Genomic DNA, 23,146 nt, shown 5'->3' on the forward strand with positions numbered 1-23,146 from the left:
GTTGTGCAGAAAGTAAAATGAAGAATAAACATGCATCTAATTTCTCATCTGTAGCAGCATGCATTCCTGCAGCTGATGATCCTGGTTATCAAGAACAAACTACACAAGTAAGGCTCTAAATGTACACACAGACACGACACACACACATAGATATTCAAGGCTCTGTAGTTCCACTTCACACTCTTACAGCCTAATCCCAAAGGCTTCCTCTAAAGAAGTCTGAAGTGAGCAGTGTCAGCTGTCCCTGGTGACCACAGAGTGGAGGACGTGGTCGTCACAGTCGTATAAACTTCTAAAGATGGAATTAATCCTGTCACAGAACTGCAAAATTAGGTTTGCTTCAAGGAAAAAACAGCATGCACAGACACACACACACACAGAAAAGAACAGTACACAGACAGTCACATGTGCTGTATACTAATGCACAGACACATTAATCTCCATGCATGCAACCATGGAAGTACCTATACACACAGATATGTAAAGCATGCATGTGTATACACATAGAAATATTCACACTTGCACATGTGAAATGTCCTATTTACATTCTGGGTCCATTTCAATTTAATTTGGATTACAGCTAAGTGGATATTTGTATCCTCCACGCCTATCAAAATACTATTAGTGATTGGATGTTCTGGGTCACTGCAAGTCCCACTGGAGAGGCTAAAACACACTTGCAGTCACACATTGGAACAAGGCAGAAGCTCAAAACGAGGTCCTGAAGTGACCTCAGTGCATGCTGACAAAATGAACTGTAACACATCTGTGATCAGTATTGTAGCTTTGGTAGAATATGTGCAATTCTGTATTAATCACAACTTTAATTATTTACTAAAACATGGAAGCCATAATACATACTTAGACATGCCTATTTTCATTGTATCTTTCCCATTATTTACCACAACAGAGGCATATGTTTACATGGACAGCATATAATGTAACAGAGCCTTCTAGCTTTTTTAGAAGAAGCTCCTATGAATTTATTTTCTTGCCACTGGGGAGTACATTTGCAAGCAGCCTGTGATGGTGCTCTCATGTGATCCCTGTAAGCTCATACTAGCAAGCTTAAAATTTATGAGCATGAACTGTCCTGCATGGAGGAAGCTTTTTCTGAGCTATGAATAAAAATGTCTGCTAGAGAGTTAATCATTAGTGTTCAAATCAGTCAAAAACTACTTCAGTGGTTAAGCATGTTGTTTCCACTTTCAGCAGAATATATAATAAAAAATACGACCATTAGTATGGTACCGAATAATGTAATGCAGTGGATAAGACACACTCAAATGCAACATTTCTTGTTTGTTTGGGTTCACAGTTGCTTCATGCTCTCCCTGTAATCATTCCATGCCTACAAACTGGGACAGAACATTTCTCCACTACTGTTGTATTCATCATTGTGCCATGATATGAGCTCAATATATGTGCTATGATTATATGTTGCAGTCAGTGTCAATACTCACACAGAGAGATAACGAAATGTCCCTTTCTGATGCGAGTGAAAGTTTAACTTATAAAACAAACAAAGTCACTGATCCTAACTCTCCTAACTCTAACTACTCAACCCAACTTCATCAAAACAGTAGAAATGAGAAAACACAGGAAATGCCAAGCAGGGACAGAGCAAGATTAACTGATAAAGTAGAGCGTGTATATGCATTTATTCTGCTCGTGTTCAGAAAGACAACATAAAAAAAAACAAATTATCAGACTTCTTACAGACAACACAACAAGTTAACATGTCACAGAGTGTTAATGTTTCAGGTCTACCACTCGATCCCATGAGGATGTGGACTGTACAAGCTGGCACTTCTGCTTTTCTTGTGAGAGCAACTGTCAAAACCACTTGTGCAAGTTGATATGTGCTATAGCAGTTAACAGATTTATATACTGTAAGTGTGAGAGACAAAAGGGGAGAGCAATGTGGTGAAGAACAGAGAGTCAGACAACGGTTAGAGTGATGCATGCACTGATGTGCAAAAAGGCCAAAGACGATCAAATGAGGTCATTTCAGGATTTTAAAGCAAAATAGTTAACTAGGTTTGTTCTTCCTAACATCAAATGTCACAAGGGATGTGATTTAGCTATGTTAGGATCTAGTTTTGACAGTCACAGAGCAGTATATTTACAGTTCTGACTGGACACGTAGTTTTACTCACCAGCATGACAACACACCAGTTGAGGATTCCTCTGTAGTTGCTGTAGCCACTAGCTGAGCTCAGAAGAGACTCCTGTAGAACGTGACAGCTGCAGGGAAACACAGTCAAGAGATGTACTGTTTATTTTTTTGCAGAATCAGTAAAGCTCTTCACATCCTCTAGACACTCAGCGAATAGTGTGTTAAATCAAACATGACCTATTAAATGTCATCATGAAGAGACCAGGACTGATTTTATCTTTCAGTGATGTTGTGCTTTTTTTTTGTTTGGTCTGACAGATGCTGCATGACTCAATTCTTACAAAACACTGGCTAATCATGGTGAGTCAACTCATGATTAATACAGAAAAGACAGAGTTTGGGCTTACTGAGCAACATGGTAAAATGTGTCAATTTTCACAAATCACACATTTTACTCATGCAGCTTTGAAGTGTCAAGGACCCACCAAGCTGCATGTATTCATTCAGATATTCTAGCATTGCTACTAACTTACTGTACTTATCAAAACTGATGAATTGATTTACTACACCAATTCTAGCTGTAGGAGTCAGAAATGAATTGTTCTATTTGTAAGATTAAAGGGTATATTAATTGTTTGTTTGTTGGTTTATAGTACTATTTTGTGATTATGTTAAAAAGGTTGATAGTGGGTCACCTGCATATGGGCAGAGATAATCAAGCCAATATATTCACCTGTCTTGATTTTTTCTTTGTTTGAGAGGGGGTGAACTGGGTCGCCGCATTTTTTGTTTTGTACTGTATAGACAAGCATGTAGTGTTATTTAGAAGTGTGGTAGTACATTGTGTATTCTGACATTAAAGAAAATTTGCAGTCCTGGTTGGGGACTGGGATATAGGGGAAATTATTTTGCAGTAGCTTTGAAATGAATTGCTCCTGCCATTGCATCAAGCTAGGAAAGGGTTGTGAAAATGTAGTTTAAAGGTACTGACCCCAAAGAGTGTTGTGAAAACTGGAAGGCGGTAGAAGGAGGGGCAATTAGAAAAGGGGTAAGAGGTGACGAGAAGAAGAAACATAGTAATGATTGAGGGAGAAAAATGAACGAGCTATGGGAGTAAAATGAAGGAAAAGAACAGAGGTGGCTTGAGTGAAGTAAGGAAGGCAAAGAGAAATTTAATGTAGTATAAAGTATAGAGGTTCCTGACTGAGTGGCAGGACACACATGGCCAGTAGAAGAACGTGCAGACAGAGACGTAGTCTGCGAGCACAGGATTACAAAAGCACATGCTTTCGAAAAACACTCACACAAATGACGTCATCTAGCTGGCATGGGTTCAATACAGGCATTACAATCACTGTTTCATCACTTCACAGCCCAAAAGATGTGGAAATTCATGTGGCAACTTAAAGAAATGCATGTAAAGTCTTGTAATTTATTATGCTGTCAAATTTCTGTTCCTGTCACTGGGAGTACTTTTCAAACAGCTCATGGTGAAGACGGATCTGAGGTGTGGGTGTGGCGCAGTAAAACGAATGGTGACATTTAGGGCAAGAGTCAGGTCATTGTTTGCCCTCTTAGTGTGTCATTTCTTACTTGTATGTGACCCGTTTTCCCAATGTGCTCTGTATAAAAACTTAGAGGTAATTTCACCTCTCTTTGATAAAGGAGTGAGTGAAAACAAAGACACAAAAAGACTATATTACACCTTCCTTATAATGAATGTAAACCTGCGTGCTACTCTAATTATGCATTTTCTTTATCACAATTAAATTAAGTAATTCTGCAACAAAAGATTCTCATTATAGATTAATCTACAGAATATTTATGTGATTGACTATTTGTTTCAAGCAATGTTCCAAAACCAAATATATGCAATTAACATCATGTAACACTGAGAAAAGATGGTGTTTTTTTTTTAGTAAAATACAAAGGATATAAGCATTAATGTGAAGTTGATCCCCTAACTGATCTTAAGCACAAAAACGTTGTCGTGTATTCTTATTATAAGTCCAACAGTTGCATATCAAGGAAGCAAAGAGGGTTTTGCACAATCAAAGAGCAAACACATCACAGTGCATCTGCCAAATGCAAGCAATAAGTGTGTCAGTTTGTTTTTGAAGTAGGAACAGATTTCTATGCCACATCATTTCAGATGTGGCACTGAGCTACTACTAAGGGTGGAAGAGAATAGGTGCTTGGGTTTTAGTTAACTGTATCCTAAATTAAAGAGGTAAACTGCTATATTTCAGTGCAGAATTATACAACCACTGATGACAGTATTTTGGTTGAATCTTGGAGCATGTTGGCCCTATTTGATGTGAAGACAGCTATAGCAAATGTGCACTAGCTAACCTCAGGGGAAAACTGAAATAGCTAAAGAAAACCCCAAAGGACACTATGAAATTTAAAGATTAACCTCTGTATATAACGTATTATTAAAAATAAAACTAAAACAGTAGAAAATTCTTTTAAAAAAAATAACCTGAAATGTTGTTTCTGACACGTTCTTTACCGTTCAATTGCATACGTGTCGCTGGACCGTTAACGTCTTTTCGAACCAGCGGCTACCTGAGTCTGTCGCTGATGTCCTCCGCCGCACTCCGCTGCTTCTTCGGGCTATTCCTGAGCTGCTGCTGCCCTGACACCCCCACCTCTCGGTCCACCTCCCCCTTGTTACTCGCATGCCTGGACGCCTCGTCTCCTGTTTTGGTTTTAGCAGGACCCTGTGAAGGTTTGTCCCCAGAATCGTGCCACTTGCTGCCGTTGGCTTGCTTCACCCCGGACGACCCACCGCCCCCTCCGGAGATGGTCGTCCTCCTCCGCCGGGTTACGGGCCCTCTCATCTCGGCTCTGTCGCTCATCTCAGCGGCTTCGGTCACGTCGTTTTCTACCTGAAAGACATCGCTGGTGAAGCAGACGTGACTGGCTCCTCCGCGTTTCTCTCTGTGGTTTTAAAACAAGAACTAAACGCACAGAGGCGGCACACCTTCCTCCGTGTCGTGTCAGGGCTGCTAATGAACGAGGCGTTACAGCTCAAGGTGCATTTGGCGGGCGGGTTGCCAGGTCTGTTTTCAGTTAATATCCCCCTATCGAGCCCCAGTCCCTATCAGCTTCCGGATTAGCTGCTGTGACACAAACAACTTCATTCTGTGTTTCTCTGTCGGCTTTCTGAGTGGCTAAGATATAGAAAATCTTGTTACAACAAATATATGAAGGGTATTATTTCATTAATGGACGACCTCTGCAAAGTTTTGAAAATTTATAATAGGGGAAATATAACTAAGCAATGTGTACACTGTAAAAAAAAAAAAAAAGGCCAACTGTTAAAAGGGTAATATTCCTGCAAGTGAGGTGCCAAAAAATAAAGTACTGATACTAATACTAGTAGTACTACTTGAAGTAGTACTACTAGAAACTAAATGATAATCATCTAATAGAAAATACTGGAATTTTCCATGATTAAAATATCTTTTCCAGCCATATGTTAGTTGTCACTAACTATTTCTAGTTTTACAAATATATTTACAGTATTAAACCTAAAATTAATCATATCATGTATTTTTTAAAAAGGAAATATTTTTTTAAATTATGATATTTTTTCAAATTTATTTCACTTGTCTTTTTACCTCAACAACTAAAAATTCTTTAAAAATTATATTTTATGGTATGGTTATTCAGAGCTATACGTTCTTAACCCAGAAGAACCCAGACCCATTTTTCCTTAAAGGACTTAATGAGTTAAGTTCAGACATAAAGCTTTAATAGGAAGAGACTGGGGCACTCAAAATGCTTGTTACACTGGTGTCACCGTGGGTTCTTATGGGTTAATGTAATTTTACTAAAGACATGTGTAATTTTGTAATTTTATTTGTGCAGTTGTTGTTGTTGTTTTTTTAAATACAGAACAAAATAAATTGCAAAAAAATTGTTAAAATTACATTTTTACAGTGTATGTATTACAGTGTATGTATTATATTATTGGTAGTATAATTCTTTTTTATCCATTCATTCATTCATTCATTCATTCATTCATTCATCAAATGAATGCTTTAAGCACATGCACATTGTATTAAAAGTAGATTCAAAGTCTATAATATGATACATTTCCACTGAAATTCCCACCACCAGTCAGTCAAAAGCATCTGATTATGGTTGATGCAAACAGTTACTCTTATATACTTTTGAAGAATACTTTAGATCTGTAATTCCTCTCAGGATCATATCCAAAGCCTCAGTCCCATTGTAGTCTGATGGGGGTAAAATAAGTTAATTATCATCTGAAATCTGTTGGTTTGGGGTGACTATAATAGCTGGGGATTGCATTTGCATAAATAAATTTTAAAATTGTCCATACTTCAGTATGTATTTGGTTTACTTTGCAAGAGTTTGATATCATTATTATTATTAGTAGAATGGTTTCTTGCGGCCATATACTTTATATAAAGCTAACTTTTTATGTAATGTTTGTTATCTTTATATATAGTGTGTAGGAATGTGATCATACGTTTAAATAGCCTTGAAGATCACAGACACCATTGTTTATTTCTTAAACTTCTAATAGTCAGCTGCAGTGATGCTGCACTTTTCTGTGCTTTTGGAACACATGTGAAAACCTTTTAAGATGAGTTCTTGTGTCATTTTCAACATTTCAATGGAGGAAGTCCACTTAAAGTCTAATTTAAAAAGAACATTACCACAGTCGCTAGAATATCAGGACTACAAATCTACCATCAAGTTCGGTTGCGTTGCGAGTAAGAGGAAAGCCAATAACGTAGGTGCACTGGATCACATGTTATTTGTAGCCAATCAGAGCTTAGCTCCGCGGTGTTAGATTGATTCTGTCAGCGGCAGCTGTTTGTGGGACTCGTCGTTGTGGCAGCTATTGTTAGTATTTTTTTTACCTGTTTAAGGACGTACTTTTTATCTGTTGTTTTGTCTATGGCATTGTACAAACTCCGTTTTTTGATAGTTTGTATTTAAAAGGGATGAAAAGAATCAAGAGGAAGAAACAAAACGGAGGAGTTGGGGTAAATGGATCTGCCACAAGAGGTAAGTGAACCACAGGTAGCTAACATTAGTTTTTAAATGAACATTCATCAGGCAGACATTTAGATTACTCATAGAAGGCCATTTCTTCTATTTAAAATGTCCTGTACATGTAACTTAAATCGAGATATCGATTCTGTAAGCACTGACGGAACTTTACCAGTCTGTACTATGCGGCAAATTCTCATTTAACCTAATGCTCTTACTGCAGGCAGGTGACTCAAACTACACACTAATCTCAGGTTGTTATTCCCCACATACACCCTGGAACACACTGTCGTTTTGCTTACATGGCTGTGAGAATATAAACATTAGCTACATATCTGCAAATCCTGCTTGCGTGGCAGACTGTCAGTGAGTTTGGACGGTTTGGAAACTTGGACAGTTTGTCAAACTGAGAGCTGTTAGCTGGCTGTCAGCTGGAAGGACAGGAAAGGTTCTTTTATTTGTTCACTGAGCCAGAAGAGCACTGTTCTACCTGATTCAATCACTTAACACTATAATTAACCCCTTTGGTCATTCTGACTCCAGTCTCAAAGCATATTTAACACTGTAAACACTCACTGAGTCAGTGTAATGCCATTGTGTTTGTATGAAACCCACATTGAATGGGTTGGTCAAAGGAATCCTTTCAACAGGGTTTAATCGGAAAAATCTTGGATCTTTTTGTCTGTGCAGATTCTGTTGACTGTAAACATTTTCTGGGAAAAGTCATGCTTTAAATGTCCAGTGTTTAAAGGCGCCTAGTATCAGTTAAAGTATGACAAAGCAATCTGTCCCGGCCCTAGAAACTATACTGCTATATACGTGTTGAATGTACTTGTTAATAAATTCTATTTATAACCCCAGTGGGATCTCTCCTCTCTCAATGTCCTTCTTGTCTCCTTCTGTCTGTCCCTTACCTCCATATTTATCCATCCCTCTTTCCCTGTACTTTATTCCCTCTTTAACCTGATGTCTTCTTTCTGTTTGCACTTTCCCTCTTGGTTTCACTATGTGTTTCTTTTTTCTCATCCTCCCACCTCTGTCCCTTCTTTACAGAGCCGAACTGTGGGAGGAAGCAGAAGCTGACTGAGATCCATCAGGCTTTGATCAGGTTGATATAACATTACCAGTTACAGTATGTCTGTTAAGCATACTTACGCTTTATATGTAGCACATATTTTTATTTCTGAGCTGTCTTAAAACTTATTTTAATTCCACATAAACCGATACTGACCTATGTTGCTGGTGATGAGACATTCTGATTTATATTGTTAATGGTGAAGCACAAATAAAAATTGCCTTTTAGACACCAGAACAGTAAGTGACACTTGAGATTAAGATTTGCCTTTAGCTACAATTCCCTAGTTTGTCCCAGAAAACATCCTTAAAATCCTCATATTTTGTAGAATCATAAAAAGTTTTCACATTTTCCATCATACTAAATGCCTCCATTAGCACTAGAGTGTCTTCCTCCAGTGGGACTCTCTCTCCCTCAGATTGTCCAATGTGCTCTTCCATAATTAGATGGTATGCATTTATCTGCGGACTGTGACCTGTATTGCTCCATGTTAAGATAATTTCACACATGGAGATTACTCACATGTGCTCAGAGGAATAGTGTGATGAAGATCATGAAGACTTTAATGTGGAGAGGCAGATGAGGCTGCAAAAGAAATTACACAGAGAAGCTTATGTACAAGCTGTCTGCCTAGTTGCACAAGTTCAAAAGCTGTCTGTCTGGTCAGTTGGAGATTTAGACGGATACCACGCTGCCATCAGTGCAGGACAGATGTCAGGCAGATGTGGATGGGGTAAAGCTTTGACATATGGGTGTATTTTGACTGGTTTAAGAGTAAGACTGTTCATTAAACCATTTTAAGGACTGAAATTGTTATATACACAAGATTAACCTTAAACTTGGCTGTACATAATCCACATTAAGATTCTGTCAAAGTTGTTTAAATGATCAAATACCCCCCCCCCAAAAAAAAACAAACAAAAAAAACATTGGTCATTTAATGTCACGTCTAGCTTTTAAAAAGCATAAAATCTACTCATGTATCATGTGCAGTTAATTTCTAGAGTTAAACAAAATAATGGCATTGGCAGCTTTAGTTTAGTTTTTTGATTTAAGAGGTAGGATTTTAGAACTGCTATATATTTTTTAGAGTAAACTTCGTACAATTGTTGCTTTTGAATGGTCAGTGATCCAGTGGACATTGAGACCCTGAGGAGAGCAGCAGCCAGTAGAGGAGGACTCCTCACTGACGACATGAGGAGGAAAGCATGGCCCAAACTGCTGAACATAAATGTGTATGATCTACCATATAAACCTGGTGAGTTTAACCACATTAATCTGGTTCGAATTTATTTTTCAATAAATACTGCACAATGCAATATGCTACTAGTGGACAAACTACTAATTATTTTCTTTTATTGCAGGTCGGGATGTGAGGGAGAACCACAAAGACTACAACCAGGTAGTTCTGGATGTCAGGAGATCCATGAAACGCTTCCCTAAAGGTGTGTGTTTGTGTGTGCTCGTGTGTTTGTTATCTCTAAAGATAGCAGCATGGCTCAGTTATGAAACTGTATCCCTGTACAGACAGCAGCATGGAGTTATCTGGCATAGTTAACTTATTAATGAACTGAGGTAAAGCTTCGCCCAAGAAGACTTTTATGCCTTGCCTTGGTCCTTAGTGTTGGTGATCTCTGTTAAAAGGTGCAAGAAGTGTTAGGATAATGTCTCACAGACATTTTATGTATGTACTGTACATCCTTGTATCTCTTTTCAGGTTGTACTTCTGCAAACTTTCCTTCTAATTTTTGTGCACATTTTGTCCCATACACCAATGTTTACCCTTTAAATTGCTACAACAGCTGTTTTGCATCCCTTTATGACATCCTGGATATGATAATAGACTCTTATGAACCAATAACACGTCTTCCTCCGGTCGCTGTTTGGATTTGATGAATGTGTTGTTTCTTTGCTCTCTCTTAGGGATGCCGACTGCAGAGAGGGCGGTGCTTCAGGAGCAGCTCATTGACGTCATACTGGAGGTTTTGAAACGTAACCCTCAGCTTCACTACTACCAAGGCTACCACGATGTGGCCGTCACTCTGCTGCTGCTGGTCGGGGAACGGATGGCCCTCGCCATGCTGGACACCCTGTCCAACTATCACCTCAGGTTGGACTTCGTTTTTCCTGTCAGACCAAACAATAGATCTTGAGACATTTAATCCTGTGTACCCTCGGCAGTTTCTGGATGTTTTCTTTTTACTCCTGTAGTATTTTTTACACGCTGTGAGCTCGTTTTTCATTGCAGTATAAAGTCCTGCACCTTCATGGAAGCGGCAACACAACTATGGCTAGAAGTAGAGAAAACTCAAACATCTCCTCTGTGTTGTATGAAATAGTTAGAAGACCATAAATTATCATATTTTATTGTATAATACTGTAAATATTTTCCACTACACTTATTCTGAAATTCTTCCATTTTATTGCATTATTATATTTATGTTGTTATACAATGACAATAAAGGCTTTGAGTGATTCAGTGATTGATTTTAAAAAAAAAAGTTACATTCCTTCGATCAATTGTTTTCCAAAAAAAACCCCTTCAATCAACATGTACAACATTTTACCAGAATACTCCCAGGTGTTACGAGTACTGAAAAAATAAAATTATGAGTCTGCATACTACAGATATTGTACTGTTTACTTTGGATTTTTTTTTATAGATTTGTCTCATTTCTGCTCTGTAAACACAGCCTACAAATGAGCCCAGATCAATCACAAAGTCCCTGAATTTTTATCATGTAACTGTTTTTTGCACTTGAGACTTTAATGGCATCTTGGTTGTGCAGATTCTTTTGTTTTTGCATTATTTGGTTAGAGCAAATGGTTTATTTTTTTGCCAAAATTTGAAAGGAGCATGGTGAATAAAAACTTAAAATATATATATCATAATTTTAAGGTCAGGTTTAGTTCATTTCCAGGCTCAACCACATGCAACACATGATTAATTCAAGGCTTGTATCTATTTGTTCAATTTCTTGTTCTGATAGAAGGCGTGTTTTTTGTGATTTTTAAAAAAGAAACATGCCTTTCAAACCTACTTTCACGTTTTGAGGTGAAAAGGGTAAATACTCAGATTAGCATATGATATTTATATAACTTCTGTCTGTCTTCTGGGTCTGCAGGGACTTCATGGATCCCACCATGGACAGCACCAAGCACATTTTGAACTATCTGATGCCTATATTGGAGCAGGTCGATCTGGAACTGCATGACTTCATGATCAGGTACAAACTCATAGATATCACACCTGCTCAAAGATTGGTTGTGCCATTACTTGAAGTAACGACCACTAGAGGGCACCGCAGTGTTGACTTTGACCTGTAAGCTTCACATTTAAAGGAATAGCTGGGTGTTTTGTTTTTGAATTAATGCATCAGAAGGAAATATCTCATTAGGGAATTCCAGCATCGGACAGTTCAGCATATTTTTATAGTTTCATGAAGGTTTCCACTATATTTATTTATTTACATTCATTTGTGAAGTCTTGCAGTAAAGTAAGCCAACATAAAAGGACATATGAAGCCGCGACTGTAGGTTAACGCTGATGTGTGCAGTGAGGACAGCAGCTCTGTGTGTCGACAGTCCCTTCGCTGTCTTGTTGCCTGTTCATAATTGATACAATGCTGGCAACCTCCATATTTGCAAACAACCTGTCTACCCACATAGACACTCACATAAACCGAAAAAGCACATAAAACAAGACATTGCACTTGGAGGAAGCAGACAGCAGGATAAACAACGCTCCACTTCAAAGTTCGGTTTGCTCTTTTTAGTGCACCTTCCTCTTCCCCTTGCCTACCTTCTTATCTCTGCCTCTTTTATTCTCTACTCTTTGTCCTTCCCACCTTTCTTTTTCTGTCTCTGCCACTTCATTTTTATCTCTCTGTCCCTCCCATCGCACATGCTCTTTGCCCTTTGCCCCTTTGCTTTACCCCTCCCGCTGGCTTCTTTTCATTTGTCACTCCCTTCTTCTCACACACATCCTTCATCCTCCATCAGTGTTCTCATCCAATATTCGTCAACAACCTCCTCCCAGAGTTTCTCATTTGCTTAAGTTAAAAATAACAACCTGTTCGTGTCGGCACACAAGACACAGGATGTATGTGAGGTTGAAGGAAACATATTTTCATAAGATAAGATCAACTTTATTTATCCCTCATTGGGGAAATTTACAATATGGCTGATTCTTTATACGTCTGAGTGATTGTGAAAATGTCAGCTCATAACAGGTGGTCACATATAGACAGAGGTTATAACTTCTGTCTGTGCAAAGCTTTTGGCTTCAGTTTTGGAGACCATACTTGTAGTTTTTCACATTTTTCCAACAGACTTGTTTGCATACATGTTCAGGGATTGATTGATTGATCGATATTGATTATTAGTCATCAAGGAGACCGGTGTTTAGATGAAATAAATTGTGTTGGAATGCCTTTATTTATTTCTGTTTTACATTTGATTAATCACAAGAGATCTTATCAACATTTACCCTTCAGTGTTGATTCAATTCAACCTGTAACAATTATTTGATCAGTTGTCCAGCTCTTTTGATATTTGATTGGTCTGAGGGATTTTATTCAAAGAAAAAAAGTCCAAATTCTCTGATTGAAGCTTATGAAAATTGAGGGTTTTTTTTCTTTACTAATCTGTGACAGTGGACTGAGTTTCTTTGACATTTGTCATCTTGGGCTTTGGGGATCCACATTTTTCACCATTTGCTGAGATTTTATAGCCCAAACATACAATCAAATAATTGTGACAATCATAAATTGTTTGATTATCAATAAAAATAATAGTTAGTTGCAGGCTCAGGGTTGATAGGCAGGAGAGTGGAGACTGCAGAATGACCTTTCAACAGCATGGCAATCTAAGATGCTTCACAAAAGACATTAAGCGTCACTGAGACAAAAAACAACACAGGACAAATATGAAAATGAATGATGAGCAGATTTTTTGAAAAGAATAAAATAGAAGATTAAAATGGAAACATCAAAGAATGTCCTTCAGCATATGTTGCTTGTTTATGTTTACCTCTCTTTGTGTATTTTCCTTTTGTCTTTAGGGCGGAGGTTGGAACCATCTTTGCACTTTCCTGGCTCATCACATGGTACGGTCACGTCCTGCCAGAGTTCAAACACACCCTGAGACTCTACGACTTCTTCCTGGCCTCACATCCGCTGATGCCCATCTACCTCGCCGCTACGGTAAGACGCCATCGCCGCCGGGAGGCCAGTGACATTGTTTCGTCAGTAATCCAGGGCACATGAATAGTAGAGAGTACTGTGAAGTCAACAGACTAGTTAATTAGATCACTGCTTTTGAACAGATGAGAAGGAGAAAGAGGGGTACAAGAGGATGGAAAGAGGGAGGGATTACAGAGAAAGAAAAGGACGAGGATAAAGAATGACAAGGAGAGCTTATTGATGTGAGATCTTTACTTAGAAGGACGCAACATTTCGACTTATTTCATTTGCTTCTCTCTGGAATAGCTTCATATGTTCTGGCTGCTTACACCAACTGGTGCATGCTTAGTACTGGAACATGTGTGTGTGTTTGTGGAAAAACAATATTTTTGTGTGTGTGCAGACATCCTTTTGCTTTTTGACTTGTTTATTTGTGTATGAAGAGGCATTTTTTAATTGAAGAGTTTGTGCATGGTGATTAGTGGGTACCACTGTGCACATGTTGTGTGTCTGTGAGCGTGTGTGTGAAGGGGCTGGGCAGAGGGAGAGCTCTGTTTGAAGTGTGTGAAACAACAAAGCAGAATGTAGTTCATGTTTCCTCCAAGGCTGAGTAGAGCACAGCATGGGGCTTTAACTCTTCATCTGCCTGTTTCACTGCTGTGCTCGTCGCGCTGGAACCAGCTAACACACAATATGTGGAATCTAATTCATGTGTCTGACCAGCCACATCTACCTCAGGATTAAACCTTTTTAACCCCTCCTCCTCAGATTGTGTTGCACAGGGAGAAGGAGGTGAAGCAGACAGAGTGTGACATGGCCATGGTCCACCACCTCCTCTCCCACATCCCCCAGGATCTGCCATATGAAATTCTGATTGGCCAGGCCCAGGACCTGTTCGACCAGTACCCTCCGTCATTACTGGCCAAACGGGCAGCGCTGCAATCTCGCAAGAGGTGAGGGGATGACAGCTGAAATTAAAATCGTTAATCTGGTAATACTGCTTAACAAAAGCAGCAAAGGTTGTTGCTCATTGAACATTTGGCTTCAGCCTACAGGCTCAAAAAATAATGTGTTAAAGTCTAAACCAAAGACAAAAATATATTTGTATTTAAAACAAGGACTTAATGAGGTGTCATGCTAATTCTTGTTCACTCTAAATCACATGAAACTGCTTCAGCGGATTGGCAAAACACACAATCGCAGGGTCAGTATTGTTCACATTAGTCTGCAAAATGTAGTGTAACTAAAAAAAATACTTGTTGAACTTCCCAGAGCCCAATATGAAGTCTTCAGAATGCTTGTTTCATACAACTAACAGTCCAAAACTCAAAGATATTCAAGAGAAAACAGTTGCAAAACCTTACAGTTAGGAAGCTAGATGCAGTGAATGTTAGGATTTTACTTTGTATGAGGTAATTCATCAAACTTAAAAATAAAAATGCTTCAATACAACATTTTACTGCGTGGAACTGTTGTGAGGTGATTGTAGGTGGTGTAATTTCTGTAGTTCCATCAGTAACCAAGAGGTGATGCTCTATCAGCACATCCTGACTCCGTCATCCAGAGGTGCTGGTAACACACACAGGCCATTTAGAGTGTGTGTGACCATCTGTGTGACCATTTTTCCCCACTTTTATTACCAAGGAGGAAACATTAGAGACCACTCTCTCTTCCTCTGCATATCCACGTCTATCAATCAGTCTCTTTCTTCCTGTCAGTGTCCTTCAATGTAGCTTACAGTCATTGTTTAAGGCAAGAAGTGAAGCAAGGCCTTGACTGACACACTGAAAGATACTAATGTCCCACAATACATTACCCTCTTCGCTTCCTATAGACAAGAGCTACTGAGTTAGCAGTTCTCTCAAATTGTCTCCAACTCCCTGCCTCACCTGTCTTTATCCATGACTTTATCCATCAGTCCATCTTTTCATGTCACTCCGGCTGTTCATGCTTCACCTTAGACCCGACTCTCTTCTCCATCGTGACTAACTCTCCCCCTCCATCCTCCTCTTCCTCTGTTTCCTTTCCTTTAGCCTGTCCATCAACACCTTCCAGGCGTTTCAGCTCTCCACCCTCCACCAGAGGCCCGACTCTGTTCTCCAACGCCTCACCAAGGCCCAGGGCTCTGCCACCTCCAGACACGGTAAAAATAGTCACTGTAATCTCATTACTGACTCTGAAGGAGGACTCCACACATGCAGAGAGTGCAGACACACTTGTAGATGAGTAGAAGTGCATATTTGTTGCGCACTCTTTGAAGTCGGCAAAAAAATGAATATCAACTGTGAAATTGTAAAAAAAACATCTCTACCCCGCTGAAATCGCTTGATGGATGCTCAGTTCCTCACGTTTTTGTGCTCTACATGTGAGCACGATTCTTCAAAACAAGGCAACAGTAAATATGACATCCCCCACAAACACTGCCCCCCCTTGGGCCAATCAATAACAAGTAAACAAATGTTGTAGCACCCCCACCAGACCAATCAAGTGCACATTTAAATATGCCAGAACAGAACAAAGAGACGCATCGTTCCCATAGGTTTTGTGAAAATCTGATCAGCGGCATCTGACATATTGTCTGTGATGTACCGGCAATCAAAAATATGTTGCAGCATTCCCCTCAGGCCAAACAGGGTAATTTGAAAACGGATAATATGCGCACAATTCCCTGCAGTTTCATCAGAATTCAATTAGGAGCAAGATGAAGTGCATAATGGACTGGACCTACAGAACCTCCTGATTTCACTGTAGCAAACAATGAACTGAAGTCAGAGATTTAAATCTGGCAAAGCCATTTCTGATATTGTTTCTGACCAATGTTTTCCAATAATAGGAATTCAGTTTGTTTTGATTCATCCTTTAGCTTTTATAAAGGTTATTTTTTTGGACATTTTTATGGATTTATTTCGCAGAGGCATTGGACAGAGATAGGAAATGTGGAGAGACAAGTAGTATGACATGTAGTAAATGATCAGGGAGTCTTTGCACAGGGTGTTTGCATCCATGTGGTATGTGCTGTCAGTCTACAGGTCACCCCATGACCAGCAGTTTTACAAAAGATTTTTAACATGTGGTCTAATTTTTGGAATGTTTTCTCGTTTGGTTTAGGATTTTGTTGAAATCTCTGGAAACGGCTGGTAAAAAAAGAACAACGAGCTGTTTTATCTGCAGTGTTTTGTTTCTTTTACTGGCAAAATCCACCTCTTCTATGCGTGATTCTTATTGCGTGCACTCAGAAAGGATTCACGGGAAATGGTGCATGCACAAGTGGACATTGTGCAGCAAACAAAAACCGTGCTGCATGATGGGTCGGTACAATGTTTCATGGTTCGGAGGTGTGCAATTACAGGTGCACTCCTCACCACCAGGTCTGTCACTATTATTATTATTACATAAACACAGCAGTCATGTTTTATAATCCTTAGAATTGTTTCCATAGACCTGGATGAAAATATTGAGTTGAAACTAACAGAAATTTAATATTTCAATTATTTTTTCCCCTATGATTAAATTGCACCAACTGTTGAGTCACTTGACTTCCAATATTTGACCAACTGTATTTCAATAAGAATCTATTGATATTAATGTCATGAATTTGATTTAAAAAAGCACCTCTGTGGTTACATTTTGGTCTCAAGTCAAATTAGAAAGCAGAGCCAATTCCACTAATGTAAATGGAGGTATAAAATGTAGAGAAAAAGCCTACTTAATGGATAATTACAGTTTTTTTGTGTCTAAAATTACCTGATATTTACAGCCTTATTGACCATGCCATCAGTGATGTTGGGTGTCTTCAAATAAACCAGGACTGAGGACTTACACTGAGGCATTACACACCTGCATGCTAAAACTAATGCAATCTTAATCCAGCCCCTGCAGTCAACCTTCACAGAGGTTACAACATTTGGTTTTTACTGAAAGTGTTTGTAAATGTTTGATTTGTCTTCATGGTCACTTTAGAAGCTGTGGTTTGTTTGTGTGTACTGAAGGATGAATGTAATATTTAGTATAACCTCACTGTTGAAAAGAAACGGTAAAAAAATACAAAATATGGCTCCAAATAGCTGCACGAACTATAGCCTCCACACCTCTCTGAAGCAGTTTAAAAAAAACTAAATGTCATAACCTTTGTAAAGATTCTATTATTAATGCGTTAATGTTGGGTAGATGGATGTACCAATAAAAAACTGGCAACTCAGTGTGACTTTACTATAGTTAAATATAGTGATTATGCTGCTTTTTGATCAGGAAGGACACCTTGTTTTTCTATACTTAATGGATTTTGATATGCATGTTGCCCCTTTCTTATCTCTCCTTCCGCACTTTTGGTATTCCTTGATCCCCTTTTTTGCTTTCAATCCTGCTATTTTCCTCAACCTCCTTTGGTTCAGCCATGAGCATGTTGAACCCTCTTGACCCCTCCGTTGTCTGTGCTCCTCGCCGTCTGACCCCCTCCTTCTTGTTCTGTGCTCGTAGCCTCTCGACAAACAGGCCTGGAAGCAGCTTTGCCTGGGGACCGAGGCCAGCTGTGGGGGAAGGGGAACAGGATGGTAAAGATGGCAGTGTGGGGACTGTCCGCTACGCTCGGGGCAGCCGTGTTCGCCGTGGCTCAGACTGCCTTGGACTGGGGACCTGAGGTGTTACTCCAGCTGTTCTGACGAGGTGGTGGGAATATAGACTGGTCGACACACACACTGACGCATGGCGACGGCCGACGCACACACCAGCTCTCACGACAGATCGACAACTTACACAGACTCTAAAAACGGTGGGAGAAAAAAGGAGGAAGTTGTTATCTTGGTGCCAAACAGGTTGTTGCTGCTCAACCAACAATGAACGTATGTTATCAACTAGTCAGCCTCAGGATTCATGTGCATGTGTGTGAGCAGGTGTGTGTCTGTGGATGGATTTCATGGAACAGGCCTCCAATGAACAATCCAAATGGTAATTTCACAACATTTCTTTTTGGTAAGTCAATTAAATGACCACGAAAGGATGCCAAACAATCACAAAGAGATGGAAAGAACGCGACAAAGAGACTCAAAACAACCACAAAATGACCGCAGAGACATATGAGGCCACATTTATCAGAAAAGAAATGCATACAATCACAGTTTTGTGTCTTCCAGTCAGTGTGTCTTGCTGCTATGTAGGTGGGGTCTATGCTTGCCTTCACCCAGGGGCCCATTATCTCAGAATCCATCCTTGCATGTGAGACGCGACAACACATCACGCTCTTTCAGGCCGGCGCAACATTTTACATGTGTCGTTGTTTCTTTATTTTGCTGATAACTTGTTTTTTTAGACAGTCACGCAAGTTTGTGCACTTCGGTTGAAAAAAGAAACGTGTTTTCAGCGCGCTTGTTGGATCAGCAGCCATATCTAAGAGCCAAAAGTGCCCGTAGCCAGCGCGATGACACATGAATACAAATTATTAACGAGCGGTGTTTCCTGCTGAAAGCTTCTGGTTATGAGCGAAGACGGAGAGCGGGAGAGAGAAAGAAAGAAGGAGCGATAGAGCGGGAGAATTTGCCTGTGAGCCTTGTATTAATTGCTTTACTCCAGGTGTTAGCGAGTTGCATTTACAGTAGAGCCTGACACACACACACACACACACACACACACACACACACACATTAAAACGAGCTGTTGCTGGCCCAGAACGCTGCACACGGTTAGCAAGCTACACTCAGTGCAAGCAGTGGGGATTTTCCAGATGCATTTTGCAGTAGGTTTCTTTAGAATGCATTTTTCATATTTTCTGTAGTAGACTTCAAGCTGTTGGAGGCCAACAACTGCTGAATGAATATGGGGAAGACACCAGTACTTTTGCAGTCTTGAAATATTTAGCAGGTTTGCGCCAATATCCACCCTGAACAGCCGACAACAGAGCTACAGTACACGGACTCCTCAACATCATATTTCTCCTCCACATTTTACAACTTTAAAATGGTTTTACACCTTAATTTTGTGAGTTTTTATTTGAACTCTTGAGACAGAAGAAATTGTGAGGGGTCTTTTTTTCCTATTAGTGATATAAATTGGTCTCCCCATTTGCCATCACACATGCTGTAGATGCTGTCGGACCAAACATAATCACAGAGTTTCATAACGTGAAAAGTGAATATTAATAATACAGTATTTCCACCTGAGGTACACACACACACTTGTAAGGAGGTGCCCTCTCCAAACAGCAATGCATGCTCCGTGCGTCGACTTATATTCTGAAATATTTATCAGCTCTTACTAGCATGTAGCTAAGCCGCTGCTCCTGTTAATACAACTTCACTGGAGTCACAACATTCTCCCTCCTCCTCCTTTTCTCTGTCATCAGATATAAATGTGTCACATGTTCACGCAGCTCGTTGTGCAGTCGGCCCTGTTGATTTCTGTTGCTTTGCGGCTTGTGAAATCAACCGTACGCCAGTCGTTTGTGCGCAAAGTGACAGTGGTGAATGCATTTAAGACACATTTCTAGTCTCAGGCATTCGTCAGTTAAATGCTAACATTTGATTGGTGATAATCAGTTAGTTGTTTTGTTAGACGGGTGATCAATCAATAAATGGTCTGCAAGCCAGTAAGGATTCAGTAATCTAGGCAAATCTGTGCTGGTTAACTGAATACCATTGCAATTAAATGCATTGACTGTGTGTCTGTGAGAGATGGAGAAAGTTAGCTCTTTATTTATTTACTGCTTTAATGCTCTCAGTGTCTCATTGTTAAGTGTCACCAGGCAAATTATTTATTTTAAGAGCAACAATCTGATTGGCTATTTATTGAAATCTTGTGCTGAATTGTATGAATGTGAATCTAATGTAAATGAGAAATTGAAGTAAAAAACATTATAATGGTTTGCGATTAGCAGCGATCTGAGGATTTGTATTTGTTAAGTTCACATTGTTTTGTTTTTTTTTTTATAGAAAATTCTGAATTAGACTAGAGGTTAAGGGAATAGTTTAACATTTCAGAAAAAAGATGCTTCTCTCATGTCTGGTTCATAAATATGAAACTGTGGCCAGTACCTGGTTGGCCTAGCTTTGCACAAAAAAACAGAAACAAGAAGAAAGAGCAGACTTGGCTCTGTCCAAAAAAAACCCTCTAAAGATCATAAATGAATGTGTTAAATCTTATTTGATAGTGTAAAAACAACAGGTAGTGGTTTAACTGAGCGTCAGATATTGAACTACTTCTTCAAATATGAGAATATTATCAGTCTTCTTATCTATTCTATGAAATCTTTTAACATGAACCACCCCTTAGGTGACAATAATCAACATATGACATTGCAACATGTAACATGCACTGTTGTATGATGCATTGTTGGCCCTCTGCAGTGAAATTAAGTCTCTTAGCATTGGCTGTAAAGTATCTGTGTGCAATTGTAAATCTGTGATGCTTGAATGATAGAAAACAGTTATAATTAGAAGTCATTTTTCATGGTTTTTGCTCATTCACATTTGGCTGCCTGACTTTAATATACTCAGAAACACTCTTTGACCGCTGCCTTTGATGATACTGTGTAGTTGTGTTTGTGTAACGCAGACAAAGACACACACACAGATTCCAGGAGAGAGTGTTGGTGGTGCCAGATCCTAATGAGGGTTTAATTCCTGCCCATGGCTCTTGGCGTGCTGAGACATTTTCTCCTTGTCTTTTTTTTCCCCCTCTACAATCACATTCAACTCTAACAACACCTACACCAGCACCTGCCCTGTTCTCCATCTGGCACGAGCCTTAAAAAGTGATTGAAGCTTATTACTTGGTTTGAGTGAAACCAATCGGGATGTTAAGGAAAGATGATGGATGCCGGAGATGTGTCGAGGGTTGTTTTTGGGACTTTAGGACCTTTCAGATTTATAAATGAAAGTAATTTGATCTTATTATTGTACGAGAAGTAAACCCTGAAAATAGAAACCGCATGATTTAGCTTTACTGAAGTGCAATAATTTACTGTTATTGATCAGATTGCTTGAAGACAGTTGAACATTTTCACAGCTCTATTACTTTTTCTACACCCAGTTTCAATGCTTTTTAGTTAGTTTCTCACAACTCACGTCTGTATTAAATATTTTGAAAAATAAATAAACTAAATAATAATGAGAGAAATGTTTAAAACAGGATTTTGAATTCACAGAGGTTTGATAAAGAGTCTAAAAATGAGCTTCCATTGAACTTGACTGCAAATTTCCTAAAAGACTTGAGCACGTTCAAATGCATTTAGAGTTAATTTAAGGCTTTAGTTGCACAATAACGCATATGGTTCATGGGTATTTTATTGCATGCTTCTCATGACGCTTTTGAAATATCTGGTACAAACTGTGTCTTTGAACATATCAGTGTCTTTGCACCTTGTACTTCTTGTACCGATCTGTGTTTCACATGTGGATGGAGATGTTTTCGTTTATCAAAGTGAATAAATGACAAAGAAAATACTTCTGGCGACTGCTTGAAAGTTTCTTCCTGCCCTTGGAAATAGTAGTTTGCCTTCTCAGAAGCTACGTGCCACATGCTTCTCAGGATTGTGACAGTTTTGAATTTGGTACACATATTAAGCTAATACTCCTTGGATTATCCTGATTATGTTAGTTTAAAGGATTTATAAGGGGTATTATTGTAGCAACGCAAATGTGGGCAGAGTTATGAAACCATATTTCAGTCTCTCATACTTTTATAAATCAATCCGCCAACGTGTATTCAGATTTGCCAAACGTACTGAGAATTGTACACAAATTTGTACGTGCAAATACATTTTTTTTATATATGTGAATGAGTGTGTGTGGGAATCAGGGTGTAGTCTTAGGGTTTTCTTTGCCCAGAGCTCACACTGTCAGGCTGTGTACTGCTCACCTCACAATATGCTGCCTATATATTAACTGCAATATTAAATTGCTCAATACATAGTACTCATGTTTAGTTGTTGTAAATAGTGAGCTTGAAGCCTCAGCTTAGGGCAAAGAAACAGAAGTGTCGTAAAAGTCATGTAAAAGCTTTGATACTATAATACTTTTACCTGAGTTGCAACTACCCAGTTCCCCAGCTCTTAAAACGAACTACTTTTAGTCCAAATGTGTAATAATAAAAGAGCATCTAAGTTCATTGTATTTCATTTATTGTATCATGAATAATCACTGAGGCCAAGGGCTCACTGACAGTGACACTAAGATATGCAATAAAAGGAAACAACCCAATTAAAACAAAATGCAAATGCAGTTACCTGATCTCTTCACTGGCTACAAATGACAGATAGATGAAAAAAAACAGGCAGGGGCACTGACACTTTAAAGATTAGTACACAATTGCTCATTTACACACTGTTTACAGTGGTTACTGACCGGAAATTTAATGACTGCTATGTTGATTTGGTCGGTCCAGCTATTTATTTATTTTTTTTGAAGCAAAAATAGCCCCCAAATGTGATCATTTTTGCTAGCCTAGCCGCGCTAGACAACCCACGGCAACGAATTTAATTCTCTGCCAGGGTGGGTCTAGTTACCCTCCATAAGGCTCGAAGCTGGATTCTCTTACAACTCGCCGGACCAATCACCATGAAGTGTAGAATCAGAAGGCGGGCGTAACGAAGTGAGGACAGAGGCACGACGATTCTGACAGAAACAACCGGCGCACAATAAACAGTTATCTTTCGACTCGGCTTTGGCCACAGCCCTTAAAGATTTGAAGCTAAAATTCAACTTGAAAGATAAACAAAGGACGACACTTAAGTGTTTCATTGAGAAG

The 23,146-nt window shown here is 39.2% G+C and overlaps 3 protein-coding genes across 5 annotated transcripts in view; 2 read left to right on the top strand and 1 right to left on the bottom strand.

Annotated features, from left to right (window-relative positions):
• The window catches only part of LOC110954978 (cilia- and flagella-associated protein 20), a 19,808-nt gene extending 17,053 nt beyond the window's left edge, over positions 1 to 2,755 (top strand). For both annotated transcript variants that reach the window (XR_007945281.1, XR_007945282.1), the window contains 2 exons: positions 55 to 107; positions 2,438 to 2,755. The gene's annotated coding sequence lies outside the window, so the exon portion shown is untranslated. The remainder of the gene's footprint in view (positions 1 to 54; positions 108 to 2,437) is intronic.
• dgat1a (diacylglycerol O-acyltransferase 1a) overlaps positions 1 to 5,192 on the bottom strand; it is a 14,746-nt gene extending 9,554 nt beyond the window's left edge. Inside the window, exons 1-2 of the mRNA XM_022199749.2 lie at positions 4,688 to 5,192; positions 2,160 to 2,247 (exon numbers count right to left, since the gene is read on the bottom strand). Coding sequence (XP_022055441.1) covers positions 2,160 to 2,247; positions 4,688 to 4,980 — 381 coding nt within the window. The 5' untranslated portion in view covers positions 4,981 to 5,192. The remainder of the gene's footprint in view (positions 1 to 2,159; positions 2,248 to 4,687) is intronic.
• On the top strand, positions 5,164 to 21,843 carry zgc:63863 (uncharacterized protein LOC393372 homolog). 2 transcript variants are annotated; one of them, XM_051956244.1, is made up of 11 exons: positions 5,164 to 5,182; positions 7,089 to 7,168; positions 8,207 to 8,261; positions 9,356 to 9,486; positions 9,593 to 9,673; positions 10,152 to 10,338; positions 11,354 to 11,455; positions 13,291 to 13,432; positions 14,180 to 14,364; positions 15,445 to 15,554; positions 17,888 to 21,843. In XM_051956244.1, exons 2-11 carry the CDS (start codon positions 7,105 to 7,107, stop codon positions 18,067 to 18,069), a joined length of 1,239 nt encoding a protein of 412 aa, XP_051812204.1. In that variant the 5' UTR covers positions 5,164 to 5,182; positions 7,089 to 7,104; the 3' UTR covers positions 18,070 to 21,843. The 2 variants fall into 2 exon arrangements, with proteins under 2 accessions (XP_051812204.1, XP_051812203.1); XM_051956243.1 differs by lacking the exon at positions 5,164 to 5,182 and adding an exon at positions 6,105 to 7,003.
• Positions 21,844 to 23,146: the final 1,303 nt, after the last annotated feature.

This window comes from Acanthochromis polyacanthus, chromosome 11 (assembly GCF_021347895.1).
Source record: "Acanthochromis polyacanthus isolate Apoly-LR-REF ecotype Palm Island chromosome 11, KAUST_Apoly_ChrSc, whole genome shotgun sequence".
NCBI lineage: Eukaryota > Metazoa > Chordata > Actinopteri > Pomacentridae > Acanthochromis > Acanthochromis polyacanthus.